The following is a 15,595-nucleotide window of genomic DNA, read 5'->3' as shown; positions in this document are numbered from 1 at the left end:
TTTCCCCAGCCTGCAACAAGTGCCTGTGTGTAATTATGTCCCTTTTGAAGCAGCAGCGCAGCACCTGGACCAGAAGAACGCTCTATGTAAATTCAGGACCGCCAGCTAAGCCTTTCATTATCCAGCTTGTTTTCATCTCTCTGCTTAGAACTCTATCCTCTACGTTTAAATGGCATGTTTAATGAATAAGAGTGATATTAAAACCAAAAAATATCAAAACGGGTTTTAACTTTGTGAAATGTGTATTTAGAAGATTACAGAAGAATGCAAAGATGGAGCTGGCATGTAATAAGTCAGACAGCAAAACACCTACAAGACAGTGTAGAAAGGATCTCTCAAATTATTACCATTGAGTACTACAATACTTTAAGATACAATCTCCCTGGAAGAATGTCTACGTTCTTTTAAAAGAGACACTTCCCACTCGGCAAACAATGAATCAATGTTGTTTCCACGTCGTTTCAATTAAATTACGTTGAACCAACGTGGAATAGACGTTGAATTGACGTCTGTGCCCAGTGGGTTCTCTAGCTCACAAAAAAATGAAAATATTATTGATCTTTGCAATATGGACCAGGTCAACACGCTAAAGATTGATGCTTCCTTCTGGAGCAAAACATGTATTAATTTGTTTTTGTTAAGCAGCATTAAATGTCCTTCCACACAAACAGAGAATATCTGTCATGATTATTGCAGGACATTGAATTGCATGTCAGAAATCCATATGTAGAAACGTAGCAGTGTGTGATGTAGCTGGTTATTATTACGGGTCATCCAGAGGTGATTCGTCCCAAATGGCACCCTAATCCCTATATAGTGCACTACTTTTAACCGGAGCCAAAAGTAGTGCACTATATAGGGAATAGGGCTATGCTTCAGAGAGAGATTAGGCTGCAGCTGATTAGGAGCAGAGCATTACAGTAGCTCCTGTGTTGGACTGATACATGTTTAATGTGAGTGGAGCGGTGCGGTGGCCAGGACTAGGAGATGGAGAAGGAGGGTTGAAGCCCCTGGCTCCCTCTCCCTGGTACAGATACACCACCGCCACTTCCTCTGTTCCCAAACACACCTTTCATCATTGGCATTGGGAACATCTTCTTCACGCTCATAAATATTTCCTGCAGGCAGCTCAAGTCTGGCCCGTCTCTCTCTCTCTCTGTCCTCTCTCCCTCGCTTTCTTCTGCCCGCCTCTCTCTCTCTCTCTCTCTCTCTCTGTCCTCTCTCAGTCGCTTCTCCTGCCCGTCTCTCTCTCCTCTCAGTCGTTTCTCCTGCCCGTCTCTCTCTCTCTCAGTCGCTTCTCCTGCCCGCCTCTCTCTCTGTCCTCTCTCACTTGATTCACCTGCCCGTCTCTCTCTCTCTCGCCTTCTCCTCCCAGTCTCCCTATCTCTCGCTGCCTTGCCTTCTCCTCCCAGTCTCCCTATCTCTCGCTGCCTTGCCTTCTCCTCCCAGTCTCCCTATCTCTCGCTGCCTTGCCTTCTCATCCCAGTCTCCCTATCTCTCGCTGTCTTGCCTTCTCCTCCCAGTCTCCCTATCTCTCGCTGCCTTGCCTTCTCCTCCCAGTCTCCCTATCTCTCGCTGCCTTGCCTTCTCCTCCCAGTCTCCCTATCTCTCGCTGCCTTGCCTTCTCCTCCCAGTCTCCCTATCTCTCGCTGCCTTGCCTTCTCCTCCCAGTCTCCCTATCTCTCGCTGCCTTGCCTTCTCCTCCCAGTCTCCCTATCTCTCGCTGCCTTGCCTTCTCCTCCCAGTCTCCCTATCTCTCGCTGCCTTGCCTTCTCCTCCCAGTCTCCCTATCTCTCGCTGCCTTGCCTTCTCCTCCCAGTCTCCCTATCTCTCGCTGCCTTGCCTTCTCCTCCCAGTCTCCCTATCTCTCGCTGCCTTGCCTTCTCCTCCCAGTCTCCCTATCTCTCGCTGCCTTGCCTTCTCCTCCCAGTCTCCCTATCTCTCGCTGCCTTGCCTTCTCCTCCCAGTCTCCCTATCTCTCGCTGCCTTGCCTTCTCCTCCCAGTCTCCCTATCTCTCGCTGCCTTGCCTTCTCCTCCCAGTCTCCCTATCTCTCGCTGCCTTGCCTTCTCTTCCCGGTCTCCTTCTCCCTTTCCATCTCTGGCATTCAGGCTCCCCTCTCTCTCACGCCCAGACATTCCCTCCATCTTCCTCTCCCTCCTGAAACATTTGCTGATGCTGCTACACTCGCTGCAATGTTACGGTATGTGGGTTGCTGCCCTTAACAAGAGAACAAGCAACTCTCTTCTTGACATCTTATTCTCACAGTTTGTTTGGGCTTTCAGAATCAGCTGTGGTCATGAAAATCTGACATGCAAACACAGCTAGAATTGCAGTTAAGTGCATTTAAAGTGGTGTAAGCATTTCACATATCAATTCAATTTGAAATGTTTTAACCATGCAGGGAAATACTGCATCAAATTAGTGCTACCAGTGTTGCAAATGAAGTGTGGGAATAGAAGCGCCCATAAATAACATATGAAAACATACAATCACCGGCCAGTTTATTAGGTACACCCATCTAGTACTGGGTCGGACCCCCTTTGCCTCCAGAAGAGCCTGAATTCTTTGGGGCATGAATTCTACAAGTTGGAAACATTCCACAGGGATGTTGGCCCTTGCTGACGTGATGGCATCACGCAGTTGCTGCAGATTGGACAGAGGTACACCACCGCCACCAGCCTGTACCGTTGACACCAGGCAGGATGGGTCCATGGACCCATGCTGCTTACGATAAACCCCGACTCTGCCATCAGCATGACGCAACAGGAATCGGGATTTGTCAGAGCAGGCAATGTTTTTCCACTCCACAATTGTCCAGTGCTGGTGATCGTGTGCCCACTGGAGCCGTTTCTTCTTGTTTTTAGCTGATAGGAGTGGAACCCGGTGTGGTCGTAATAGCCCATCCGTGACAAGAATCGACGAGTTGCATGTTCCGAGATGCCGTTCTGCACACCACTGTTGTACTGAGCCATTATTTGTCTGTTTGTAGCCCGCCTGTTACTGTAGCTTGCATGATTCTTGCCATTCTCATTCGACTTCTCTCATCAACAAACTGTTGTCGCCCACAGGACAGCCGCTGACTGGATGTTTTTTGTTGATCGCACCAATCTCGGGAAACCCTAGACAGTGTCATGCGTGAAAAGCCCAGGAGTGTGTCCATTTCTGGGATACCAGATCTGGCGTGCCAGGCACCGACGATCATACCACACTCAGTCGCTTAGGTCACTCGTTTTGCCCATTCTAATGTTCAATCAAACAGTACCTGAATGCCTTCAGGCCTGTCTGCCTGCGTTATATAGCAAGTCACGGCCACGTGACTCACTGTCTGTAGGAGTGATCCATTTTGGTGAACGGGGTGGTGTGTCTAATAGACTGTATATAGGCTATGCTATCTAGTCTAATTGCCATATGTTCTTGTTTACAAAGAAATGAAGCCGCTGAATCATGCATGCTTGCCACAGCCAGGATCCATCCAATCAAAACTTATCTAGAATTCCCACCCTACTCTAAAAGTTTGACTTGAATCTGTGTTTAGCTGGGGAGGTTCTCCCTAGAGAAGTAGGCAAGTGTCAGTCAGCACTCATCATCTCTCAATAGAAATAAATAAGAAAAGCACCCTGTAGGCAGCGTCTTAATGACCGACGTGGTGTGAGTGTGTGTGTGAGTGTGTGAGTGCTGTGCTTCCCTTCCTCAGTCATATCCCCCTCCCGGCCCTCTGAGAGAGGAGCACCCACACAGTTATTATTAGTCAAGGTGGCTGGTGGAGAGAGACAGACTGACTGACTGACTCTCAACACCACTTAACTTTCCTGATAGCATTATTCTCATTACAGCTCAGAGTCTGTATTGAACAAATCCTTTAATTAATCAACAAAAGTCCCCTGTGCCTGCAGTTCCTACAGGACTCATACATATCTCTCTCCAGAACTATCCCATACAGACACTCATACAGAACTCTCTCTAGAACTATCCCATACAGACAGAACTCTCTCCAGAACTATCCCATACAGACACTCATACAGAACTCTCTCTAGAACTATCCCATACAGACAGAACTCTCTCCAAAACTATCCCAGACAGTCACTCAGACAGAACTCTCTCTAGAACTATCCCATTGAGAACTCTCTCCAGAACTATGTCATACAGACTTCTCTCCAGAACTATCCCAGACAGTCACTCAGACCGACCTCTCTCTGGAACTATCCCAGACAGTCACTCAGACCGACCTCTCTCTGGAACTATCCCAGACAGTCACTCAGACCGACCTCTCTCTAGAACTATCCCAGACAGTCACTCATACAGAACTCTCTCCAGAACGATCCCAGACAGTCACTCAGACAGAACTCTCTCCAGAATGATCCTAGACAGTCACTCAGACAGAACTCTCTCCAGAATGATCCTAGACAGTCACTCAGACAGAACTCTCTCTAGAACGATCCCAGACAGTCAACGTTGTCAACATTGTAAGAAGCATGTACATTAACTTTCCCTCTGATGCTGTGAGGTCCCTTGGTGTGATACAGTCCTCAAAACTACTGACCAACAATTCAACAGATATAACATTCTAGAGGTATATAAAAACATCTAGCATCATTTCTAGGAAATATGTTAACAACAGAAAAGATGGACAGGATCCATTACACCTTTATTATTCATATGTTTTAAATAGAAGACTGGAGATTATGGATCAGAATTCACAAATTTGGTGTAAACTGTCTGGACAAAACCTCTTTTTAGGCTAATCCTTTCAATGAAATTACAGTAGATGGCATCAGACTTAAATTGACAACTAAATTATATTTTCCCCCACCCAACTCACAAATCTTGTGAATAATCTTGCTCCATATTGGTATATACGCTGGCCAGCCTAAAAGTTCTGCTAATTAGTTTATAATGAACACGTAATACCAACTCTCCCTTCTGGGAGAAGAGACATCGTCTTTTGAAACAAACTCAGTTTTGTAATTAAGAAGAACAGATGCACCAGCTGAGGAACAACAGTCCTCTGGCCAAACTGACTATCTGGCTGACTGACACACTACTGCACTACACACAGCCTACATACAGAGTGTGTATGTGTGTGTACGTGTGTGTATCCACCGGTCGTTAATTGCCGGTGAGGTCATGACAAGGACCCATCCATCCGGGGGTTGTTTTGATGCAGGTACATGACAGGGGCTGACGACTGGGTCTGCTGCATACCCTTGACTTGCAGTTGGCAAACAATGCCTGTAGGGTCTTGCAGGAGGATCATTACCGCGGAACTCCCCCACCCCCCTCCCTCCCTCCTGCTGAGGCAGGTGCAGCAGTCTTACCCCTTCCCGAAGGCACCTCATTAACACCGTGTAGGCGGCAGCAGGAACAACCCACAGCTCTCCTGGGTGCTCTTTCTTCTCCTCCTGCGGGGAGAGAGGGAAGAGAAGGTAAGAAAAGGGGAGGGGCTGTGAGTGGAGACAGAGAGGACCTCTGTAGCGGCTCGTTGGGGGAACAATTAGGGCAAAACAAAGCAGCAGCAGCTAGCGTAATTAGGCTAAATAAATAAGCCCCAGCAAATGATCTAGCTAGCTACCAAATTTGGAACTTGGAAATGCCTTTGGTACCGGTGAGGGAATGTGTGTTATTATGTAGTAAACTGGGGATATGTGAATTAATTGGCTCCAAAACATATTGACAGTAAACAATGAGGAGTGATGTAGTGAACCAAAAGCATATAGAAACCCTGTTTACACACAGAATAATCTTTATGCACCTATTAAACTACATGTGAAGTTGTTTTGAGTTAGCTTGCATTTACACTATTCTCCTCCCGTCATCTCCACTGCTGCTCACATTTTCCCACCTTTTCATCACTACATCCGTGTTAATGAGGCCTTTGATCATACACTGCGCTGCATGCAGATGTAGGATCTTCATTTGATCCCTTCCTGCACGGCAGGAAATGCAGACTTGTAGTATATTTGCGTTTTAAAAAGGTTTCAAAAGTTTGTAATTTCCACTTTGAAATTTCAGACTTGATTTGCCCTAACGAAAAATGCATCAACCCCTACAAAAATGTTGTTGCTAAAGAATTATTTTCCTGCTGTAGCAAACTGTCTCAAATTAAGATCTGACATCTGCAGTATTCAGAAAGCCCATTAACCACATGGCTTGCTTTTACCTAAGCTCTGCTTTTATTCCGTCTATTCATTTTTCTGTGTTTAAAAAAATAATTTGTTATGTAATACATTATACCTACAGTACATGAATCCTCATACAGATTGTTTCCCCATGTTGTCCATGTAGTATTAATAATATGAAAGGGCCTATAAATGTTGCTCGAATCTCAGAATACTCTAAATTATTTAGAGGCATCTCCATTATTCTGTGGAGACGGTGTACAAATTCCTAAGATTCTCAGTTAGCATAAATTAGGAGAAAGAGAATTGTCGTGTGTACCAATATGGTGTGGATCCATAACATGCAATTACTCTTCACGGGTATTTTTATTAAACTAGAACTAACGCTGCCTGAATTCAGCCTTGAAAGCACATTCCCATACAGTAAAATACTTTTGTGGAGAAAAAACAAATAGCCAATAGAGAATAAATGGCACTTTAAAACCCTTTACTTCTATTGGTTATTGAGCTAATAAAGTCAACGGCCATTGTGTTTGTGCTGCACTGAGTGACCCTGACAAACTGGAGAGCTCAGAGAGGAACAGGAACCCCCTGAATATAAAGATACTATCCCACCACCAGGAACCTTCATGTGTGTCTACATGGCTTTCAGATGCAGCGGAGGTCAAGACAGCTTACAGTCAAAACAGCGTGAAAGTTAAACAGCTCTTTTGCATAGCTTTTCAATGGAATAATAAACTAGTGGCAAGCCATTATGAAAAGCAATACTGTGTGTTGTAGAGCGATTTGTCATTGAGTGTTTTCAAACCCTTGCACAAACTGTAGTGAGCATTCATCAAACACAAAAACCAAATACAGACAGACATCTTTAAGTGCTAATATTACCGAGAGTGCTTAAATACAGTAGTTATTTAAGCAGGTATCTTTGTGGTATATTATCAACAGTATCAGAATATCATCATAAAGGCCTAAGCCAACAGATGTATAAGTCACTAGCTGTAAAGCACTTTGTGACAACTGCTAATTTAAAAAGGGCTTTATAAAATACATTTGATTGATTGATTGAATAGAATTTAGTAGGTCTAATTCACTGTAATGGCAATCATTTCACAGAGTCATTTCATTAAGACAGTAGAAGGCATAGGGTTGAAAGGGAACTGCTTTGGAGTATATCATCACCTGTGTGGCGATGAGGTAGAGCAGCTCCCCCAGTGGCGGCAGCAGGCACTGCTTCAGTTTGCTGTTCCTGAAGTTCTCCCTGATCAGCTCCGTGAACATGACAACAGCCTGGAGGCGCAGAGAATGCACTAGCATCAGTCACTCACTCACAGTCGTGACAGTACTTCTGCCCTTCACGACGCTTTATATTGAATAATGTACCCTACCAAGACTGGATACGCAACAATGTCCAGACAGAGTAGAATACTGTGCTCTGCCAGAAGTTATATGTTTTCCCCATTCCATCCTGTTATTCTTCTACTTTAGCACTAAGGTCTATATTGTCAAACTGTGTCCATTAATAAACTATGAGGCCTGTAGACATGACAGATTTAAAGCTCATTACTCCATGAAGCCAACATTATAACACTATAAAGGGTACGGAGCTACATTAGAACACTATAAAGGGTACGGAGCTACATTATAACACTATAAAGGGTACAGAGATACATTATAACACTATAAAGGGTATAGAGCTACATTATAACACTATAAAGGGTACAGAGCTACATTATAACACTATAAAGGGTACAGAGCTACATTATAACACTATAAAGGGTATAGAGCTACATTATAACACTATAAAGGGTACAGAGCTACATTATAACACTATAAAGGGTACAGAGCTACATTATAACACTATAAAGGGTATAGAGCTAGAATGAACTGGATAAAGGACAAAGGTGGGAGGGAGGAGGGAGGCTAATGAGACTCCATATAAAACATGTCATTATGGTGTTATTTATTTATTTTTACCTTTATTTAACCAGGCAAGTCAGTTAAGAACAAATTCTTATTTTCAATGACAGCCTAGGAACAGTGGGTTAACTGCCTTGTTCAGGGGCAGAACGACAGATTTTTACCTTGTCAGCTCGAGGAATCGATCTTGCAACCTTCCGCTTACTAGTCCAACGCTCTAACCACTAGGCTACCTGCCGCCCCAAATTATTGGAAGGATCCACATAATAACCACCTCCCTAAAACATCCCCCCACACACACACACAGACACACACAAAAATTCACATATATGCAAACACACACCCTAACTGGCTAAGTCGTGGAATTAGCATTTTCCTAGTCTCGTCCTCTTTAGAAGTGGGGGGGATGTGACGGACTTACTGCAGCAGCGCTCTCAGCAGGGTGCTATGCAAATAGGCAGCACACTCAGTGCGAGGCGGCCTGGCGCTGGCCGGTAAAGAACGTAAATGGTGACTGCAGGGAACAGATGTTTGGCTCACGTTTGATGCCAGAGAGAAACGCGGCTTTGGCAGGAGAGATGTCCTGCAACTGACTGACCATTCACTGTTCAAGAAAACAAACAGGCTAAGTTGGAGCCGCAACACACGGCTACTTCCTCCAAACGCAGCATTATCGCTCCCGTACAATCCGCAACTACCCCCCCCCCCTCCCCTCCTCCATCCCTCCTACCCATAAGGCAGAGCGTTAAACTACTGAGGCTACAGACAGTGTAAGGCCATGCAACATCCCTGCGAGGCTTGGGGAGTGAGAGAGACAGAGTGAGAGACAGAGTGAGAGACAGAGAGACCAGTTTCTCAAGGCAACCAAGGTTTTGTTACTCATCATCACTATCATCACGTCTCAGCTGTGGTTCAGAACAACACGTGACTGGAGTCTTACTGGAGACAACTCAGCAGGCATGAAGACAAATTATCACACCAAGAGCAATGGGCCAAAGTGACATGAAAATACTACCTTTCTCACGATTGACAAATCACAAAACTACTGCTTTGTTAGTTTAGATTTTAACATTTGATTTAAACATCACATTAATGCAACTGATCAATTGAATCAATATAATGTCCCTGGTATGTGATTTAGCTTAATGAATGTATTGTGACATTTAGTGGTTTGAGCCTGATCATTCACTCATTACAAACAGGGTGGCAGGCAGGCAGGACAGGCAGACAGATGTGTCCTGATGTCTTATTGATGGAAGGAGCAAGCTAATAACAAACAAAAGGTGACCTGCTATGCTGTAGTGTGGTCGATCAATATCCCACGGCTGTCCAGAAGAAGACAGGCGTTTGATGTAGGGCTGACGCCTGCGACACACCTGACCTCAGGCGTTTCATGAGTCTATGGTCCCATAGATCACTAATGGTCTCTGCCTATAGTTATCAGAAGGACATGAGACAGATTGCTTTGGCCAGCGAGCAATAATTGACTCAAGCCATTATGGATGTGTTTTTGATGATGAATACATGTATACCAAATTATTCAAATGTTTTTGGAGTAATGGATAAACAACCTAAATTAAAATTTAACAAACCTAAAATTCCCTAAAATAACAATCTTTACACAATCATAGTTTGGCAAAAGACACAAGAAACCAAACTGAATAGAATCAACAGCAGTGTTCATTGGCCACAGCACTCTGTTCCTTTTCCAGTAGTGAGGATTGAGAACTAGCCTCCAAGCCCCGTCTGAGGAAATGGAACAGGCTAATTCTCCCACAATGAGAGGAGGGAGGCAGGAGGCAGTCTGTTCTGCTCACTCTGCAGGGACGGCCGGCACGACACACTAGGCCAGTTTCTAAGGGACACTGGGTGGAAACAGCAGACAGTGTGTGCAGCACTATTGACGCGCTGCCATGAGAGAGCGAAAATGTCTGAATTGGGGCTTGGTGGTTTGTGGCACAGAAAAGTACTGCCTCTGCCAGGGAAGAGAACACTTAATTAGAATGATGTTGAAGTATCCATAGAGACAGGCAGAGGAAAGAGGATAATACTGAACTAATTCCTCTCTTCCTGTCCTAACTAAGCCAACAGTATGCCTGAAAAATAGCAGCTGCAGTCATTGCCGCTCACTGTTTTAAAGGACTGTGAGAAATGTTTGTAATGATAGTGTAGGGCCAACTTGACGTCTGATTCTGTTATGTAGCCTATAGAGCGTAGAGGCACCAAATTCAACGCTGACAATAAACATTGAACTATTCGGCATTGTAACTTGTGATTCTCACTGTGAGAACTCCTTTCAAAAAACAATCGAGAACTCCTTTCAAAAAACAATCGGCTCAACACGAGCCCGGACCAAGAGAGAGAAAACTCATCTCACAGTGGAAACTTTAACTAGGATCACGGACGAACACTGAGATCCACAGTGTGGCAGACATATGGAGATGGTGGTAACAATAGCCCTGCCCTGACCAGAAATGGCCATGACTGCGGCTGACCATCAGACACAGAACCCCTGTGGAGAGCACAGTGATAAAAGTCTCTGGGATCTGTCACTGGGAATCTGAGCTAGCTGTGCCCAGATGGGTGGTGGGGGGCGGGGCGACAAATCAAATCCTCAGCCATCTTTAGAAAAGAAGACTGTGGAAAATAAAAGTCGCTGCGCCATTCTCTGGTGTGTTGATTAACGACGGCCATTTTGTATATCGCTCGTATACCCCTCCTCTATGAGCTTTAAACCTATAAACCACCACAGGAAATCATGGCAAACCCATGTAAGACGTGGATCAAGGGTGGAGGCGCCAGATTTCACATCAAATAGAATCCTGTTTTTTAAAATGATTAACCGCAATGTCTTTGACGGTTTGTTAACGGCTCCATAAGCATGTTTGGGCAGGTCGATCGGTGGCGCCTGTTTAGAGCTCTACCTACCGCTGGGTTACAGTGGCATCTGGTGATTCACCCAGGTACTTTCTCTCACTACCGCTCCCATTGGATTATCATTATGCTGCATAGAGACTAGACTTCTATGGCTCTGCTGCAATTAGTCACAGATTCCGGGGATTTTAATTCAACAGATTTTACTGTTGTTGTTGATGTTGTAGGGGTCTTTCACATAGTTAGAATTGTGTGTGTGTAAAAGATTGTGAGATGTTTGTATTGAGACTACTACACTGTCTGCTCTGGTTCTAACAGTTGAAGTGATGTTCAACTATTCAGCAGCTCAGGGCTTTGATAGTTATATGTGATACACTGATCGAATCCCAAATGGCAGCCTATTCCCTACATAGTGCACTTTGACCAGAGCCCTATGCATTTGGGACACATCCACCATTGATACACAGAGGACAAGCATAGGTGCTGTGATAACAGGGCGAAGGGGCCCGGTGCAGTGCTGCTGGACTATGCCAGCCTCAGCAGCGTGACAGACAGTACCACTAACCTCAGCAGCGTGACAGACAGTACCACTAACCTCAGCAGCGTGACAGACAGTACCACTAACCTCAGCAGCGTGACAGACAGTACCACTAACCTCAGCAGCGTGACAGACAGTACCACTAACCTCAGCAGCGTGACAGACAGTACCACTAACCTCAGCAGCGTGACAGACAGTACCACTAACCTCAGCAGCGTGACAGACAGTACCACTAACCTCAGCAGTGTGACAGACAGTACCACTAACCTCAGCAGCGTGACAGACAGTACCACTAACCTCAGCAGTGTGACAGACAGTACCACTAACCTCAGCAACGTGACAGACAGTACCACTAACCTCAGCAGTGTGACAGACAGTACCACTAACCTCAGCAGTGTGACAGACAGTACCACTAACCTCAGCAGTGTGACAGACAGTACCACTAACCTCAGCAGTGTGACAGACAGTACCACTAACCTCAGCAGCGTGACAGACAGTACCACTAACCTCAGCAGTGTGACAGACAGTACCACTAACCTCAGCAGTGTGACAGACAGTACCACTAACCTCAGCAGTGTGACAGACAGTACCACTAACCTCAGCAGCGTGACAGACAGTACCACTAACCTCAGCAACGTGACAGACAGTACCACTAACCTCAGTGACGGGGGTCTCCTCTCTGAGCTCAGTGCAGTGGGATGCCAGCAGCCCCAGCACCCGCATCACCTTAAACTTCCTGGAATACACACGCACATGCACACACACACATGACACTGTTTTCACCTGAAATACAAAAACATCCATAGACATAGGCTACTAATGCCATAGTCTTCCTGGAATAGACAGACAGGTCTGGTATAAATACATGGAAAACATCCACAGAAATAACACTGCTATTTTTTACATCATTTTATCACTATTTAGTAATAAGTGTTGCTGTAATTATATTAATTTAACCTGTACAACATCCTTTCTTAATTCCTTTCAACAAAAATATAAATCCTCAAGTCAAAGGTGTTTTTTATGATCCTGATGATGGACATCTCTCTAACACCAGATCATTGTAAAGGCTAACAGTGTTTTACAGAATATCCAGACCAGGCACCAGATCATTGTAAAGGTTAACAGTGATTTACAGAATATCCAGACCAGATCATTGTAAATGTTAACAGTGATTTACAGAATATCCAGACCAGGCACCAGATCATTGTAAAGGCTAACAGTGATTTACAGAATATCCAGACCAGGCACCAGATCATTGTAAAGGTTAACAGTGATTTACAGAATATCCAGACCAGATCATTGTAAATGTTAACAGTGATTTACAGAATATCCAGACCAGGCACCAGATCATTGTAAATGTTAACAGTGATTTACAGAATATCCAGACCAGGCACCAGATCATTGTAAAGGCTAACAGTGATTTACAGAATATCCAGACCAGGCACCAGATCATTGTAAATGTTAACAGTGATTTACAGAATATCCAGACCAGGCACCAGATCATTGTAAAGGCTAACAGTGATTTACAGAATATCCAGACCAGGCACCAGATCATTGTAAATGTTAACAGTGATTTACAGAATATCCAGACCAGGCACCAGATCATTGTAAAGGCTAACAGTGATTTACAGAATATCCAGACCAGGCACCAGATCATTGTAAAGGCTAACAGTGATTTACAGAATATCCAGACCAGGCACCAGATCATTGTAAAGGTTAACAGTGATTTACATAATATCCAGACCAGGCACCAGATCATTGTAAAGTGCAGTAGGCTACAGTACATGCTAGACATGATTTCCATGCACTGGCGCATGGAGAATGCAGAGAATGGTTGTATGTATGTATGGGGTCGGACAGGTGGAAGCTAAAGGAACTCACACGTCCCAGTTAGGTGCTAGACGCAGCTGCTGGGTCAACACAGGGAACTGTCACAAATGGAGAGAACACAACAGCAGTTGGTTAACACTGCAATATATCTACTGTACAGATCATTCTTAGTATATATTTCACTGGATATACGCACAGATTGCATTTGGATTACTGATACAGTGTTATTTGGGTTGTCAACTGGATTAGTTCTGACATTCATGACCTCTTGACTTTTTTATTATTATTATTTGTGTACTTGATTGACATTTTTGCTGCACTGGTAGGAGCTGGTAACACAAGCATGTCGCTGCACCAGCTATAACATCTGTGTAGGTGACCAATACACTTTGATTTGACTTAACTTCCAATGTCTAGGTTGCTTCTCAAATGGCATCCTATGTCCTATATAGTGCACTACTTTTGACCAGGGCCCATACTATATAGGGAATAGGGTGACATTTGTGACGGACAATATGTGACGCACGTATATGTACAGTGCCTTCGGAAAGTATTCAGTCCATTGACTTTTTCCACATTTTGTTACGTTACAGCCTTAATCTAAAATTGATTAAATAAATACAAATCAATACCCCATAATGACAAGGCGAAAACAGGTTTTTAGAAAATGTTTGCACATTTATTAAAAATAAAAAACAAAATACCTTATTTACATAAAAGTATTCAGACCTTTTGCTATGAGAATCTAAATTGAGCCCATCCTTGAGATGTTTCTACAACTTGATTGGAGTCCACCTGTGGTACAATCAATTGATTGGACATGATTTGGAAAGGAACACACCTGTCTAGATAAAGTCCCACAGTTGACAGAGCAAAAACCAAGCCATGAGGTCAAAGGAATAGTCCGTAGAGCTCTGAGACAGGATTGTGTGGAGGCACAGATCTGGGGAAGGATATCGAAACATTTCTGCAACATTGCAGAGGTCCCCAAGAACACAGTGGCCTCCATCATTCTTAAATGGAAGAAGTTTAGAACCACCAAGACTCTTCCTAAAGCTGGCCGCCAGGCCAAACTGAGCAATAGGGGGAGAAGGGCCTTTGTCAGGGAGGTGATCAAGAACCCAATGGTCACTCCGACAGAGCTCCAGAGTTCCTCTGTGGAGATAGGAGAACCTTCCAGAAGGACGGCCTACAACAGCCAAACCCTCCCCTAAGCCAGACAACGCTGGGCCAATTGTGCACCGCCCTATGGGACTCCCGATCACGGCCGGTTGTGATACAGCCCGGGATCGAACCCGGTTCTGTAGTGATGCCTTAAACCGCTGCGCCTCTCGGGATGATAGAAACAAGATTATCTTGGTTTCATCAGACCAGAGAGAACTCTTTGGCCTGAATGCCAAGCGTCACGTCTGGAGGAAACCTGGCACCATCCCTACAGTGAAGCATGGTGGTGGCAGCATGGTGCTGTGGGGATGTTTTTCAGCGGCAGGGACTGGGAGACTAGTCATGATTGAGGCAAAGATGAACGGAGAAAAGTACAGAGAGATCCTTGATGAAAACCTGCTCCAGAGCGCTCAGGACCTCAGACAGCGGCAAAAGTTCACCTTCCAACAGGACAACGACCCTAAGCACACAGCCAAGACAACGCAGGAGTGGCTTCGGGACAAGTCTCTGAATGTCCTTGAGTGGCCCAGCCAGAGCCCAGACTTGAACTCGATCAAACATCTCTGGAGAAACCTGAAAATAGCTGTGCCGCGACACTCCCCATCCAACCTGACAGAGCTTGAGAGGATCTGCAGAGAAGAATGGGAGAAACTCACCAAATACAGGTGTGCCAAGCTTGTAGTGTCATACCCAAGAAGACTCGAGGCTGTAATCGCTGTCAAAGGTGCTTCAACGAAGTACTGAGTAAAAGGTCTGAATACTTATGTAAATGTGATATTTCAGTTCTTTATGTTTAATAAATGAGCACAAATAAAAAAAATCTGTTTTTGCTTTGTCATTATTGTGTGTAGATTGATGAGGAAAAATAAGACTTTAATATATGTTTGAATAAGGCTGTAACGTAACAAAATGTGGAAAAGGTCAAGGGGTCTGAATACTTTCCGAAGGAATTACTTTTCCATTCTTTTTTTCAGTTCAGTCGTCTTTCAGTACAATACTGAATTAGTCAAGTTGCCAATACGTCATTGTCATAAACTCAGTCACGGTTGGCCATAGTGTCCAAATATGTCTAAAGAAATTATATACTAAAGACACCATGAGGTCTAATGACTGTGGTGATGTCATTTTCAGTTCAATCTGAGTGAGTGATG

At 44.5% G+C, this 15,595-nt stretch overlaps 1 protein-coding gene across 1 annotated transcript in view; it reads right to left on the bottom strand.

Moving 5' to 3' along the window:
- The window catches only part of LOC120040347 (serine/threonine-protein kinase ULK4-like), a gene marked incomplete at its 3' end in the record, with an annotated part of 134,760 nt that overhangs the window by 107,227 nt on the left and 11,938 nt on the right, over positions 1–15,595 (bottom strand). Inside the window, exons 16-19 of the mRNA XM_038985535.1 lie at positions 13,332–13,378; positions 12,105–12,183; positions 7,298–7,405; positions 5,318–5,401 (exon numbers count right to left, since the gene is read on the bottom strand). Of these exons, the coding sequence (XP_038841463.1) occupies positions 5,318–5,401; positions 7,298–7,405; positions 12,105–12,183; positions 13,332–13,378 (318 nt within the window). The remainder of the gene's footprint in view (positions 1–5,317; positions 5,402–7,297; positions 7,406–12,104; positions 12,184–13,331; positions 13,379–15,595) is intronic.

The sequence above is a fragment of the Salvelinus namaycush genome, unplaced genomic scaffold, assembly GCF_016432855.1.
Source record: "Salvelinus namaycush isolate Seneca unplaced genomic scaffold, SaNama_1.0 Scaffold343, whole genome shotgun sequence".
In the NCBI taxonomy this organism is placed as follows: Eukaryota; Metazoa; Chordata; class Actinopteri; order Salmoniformes; family Salmonidae; genus Salvelinus; species Salvelinus namaycush.
This window is presented reverse-complemented; position numbering and strand designations above follow the sequence as displayed.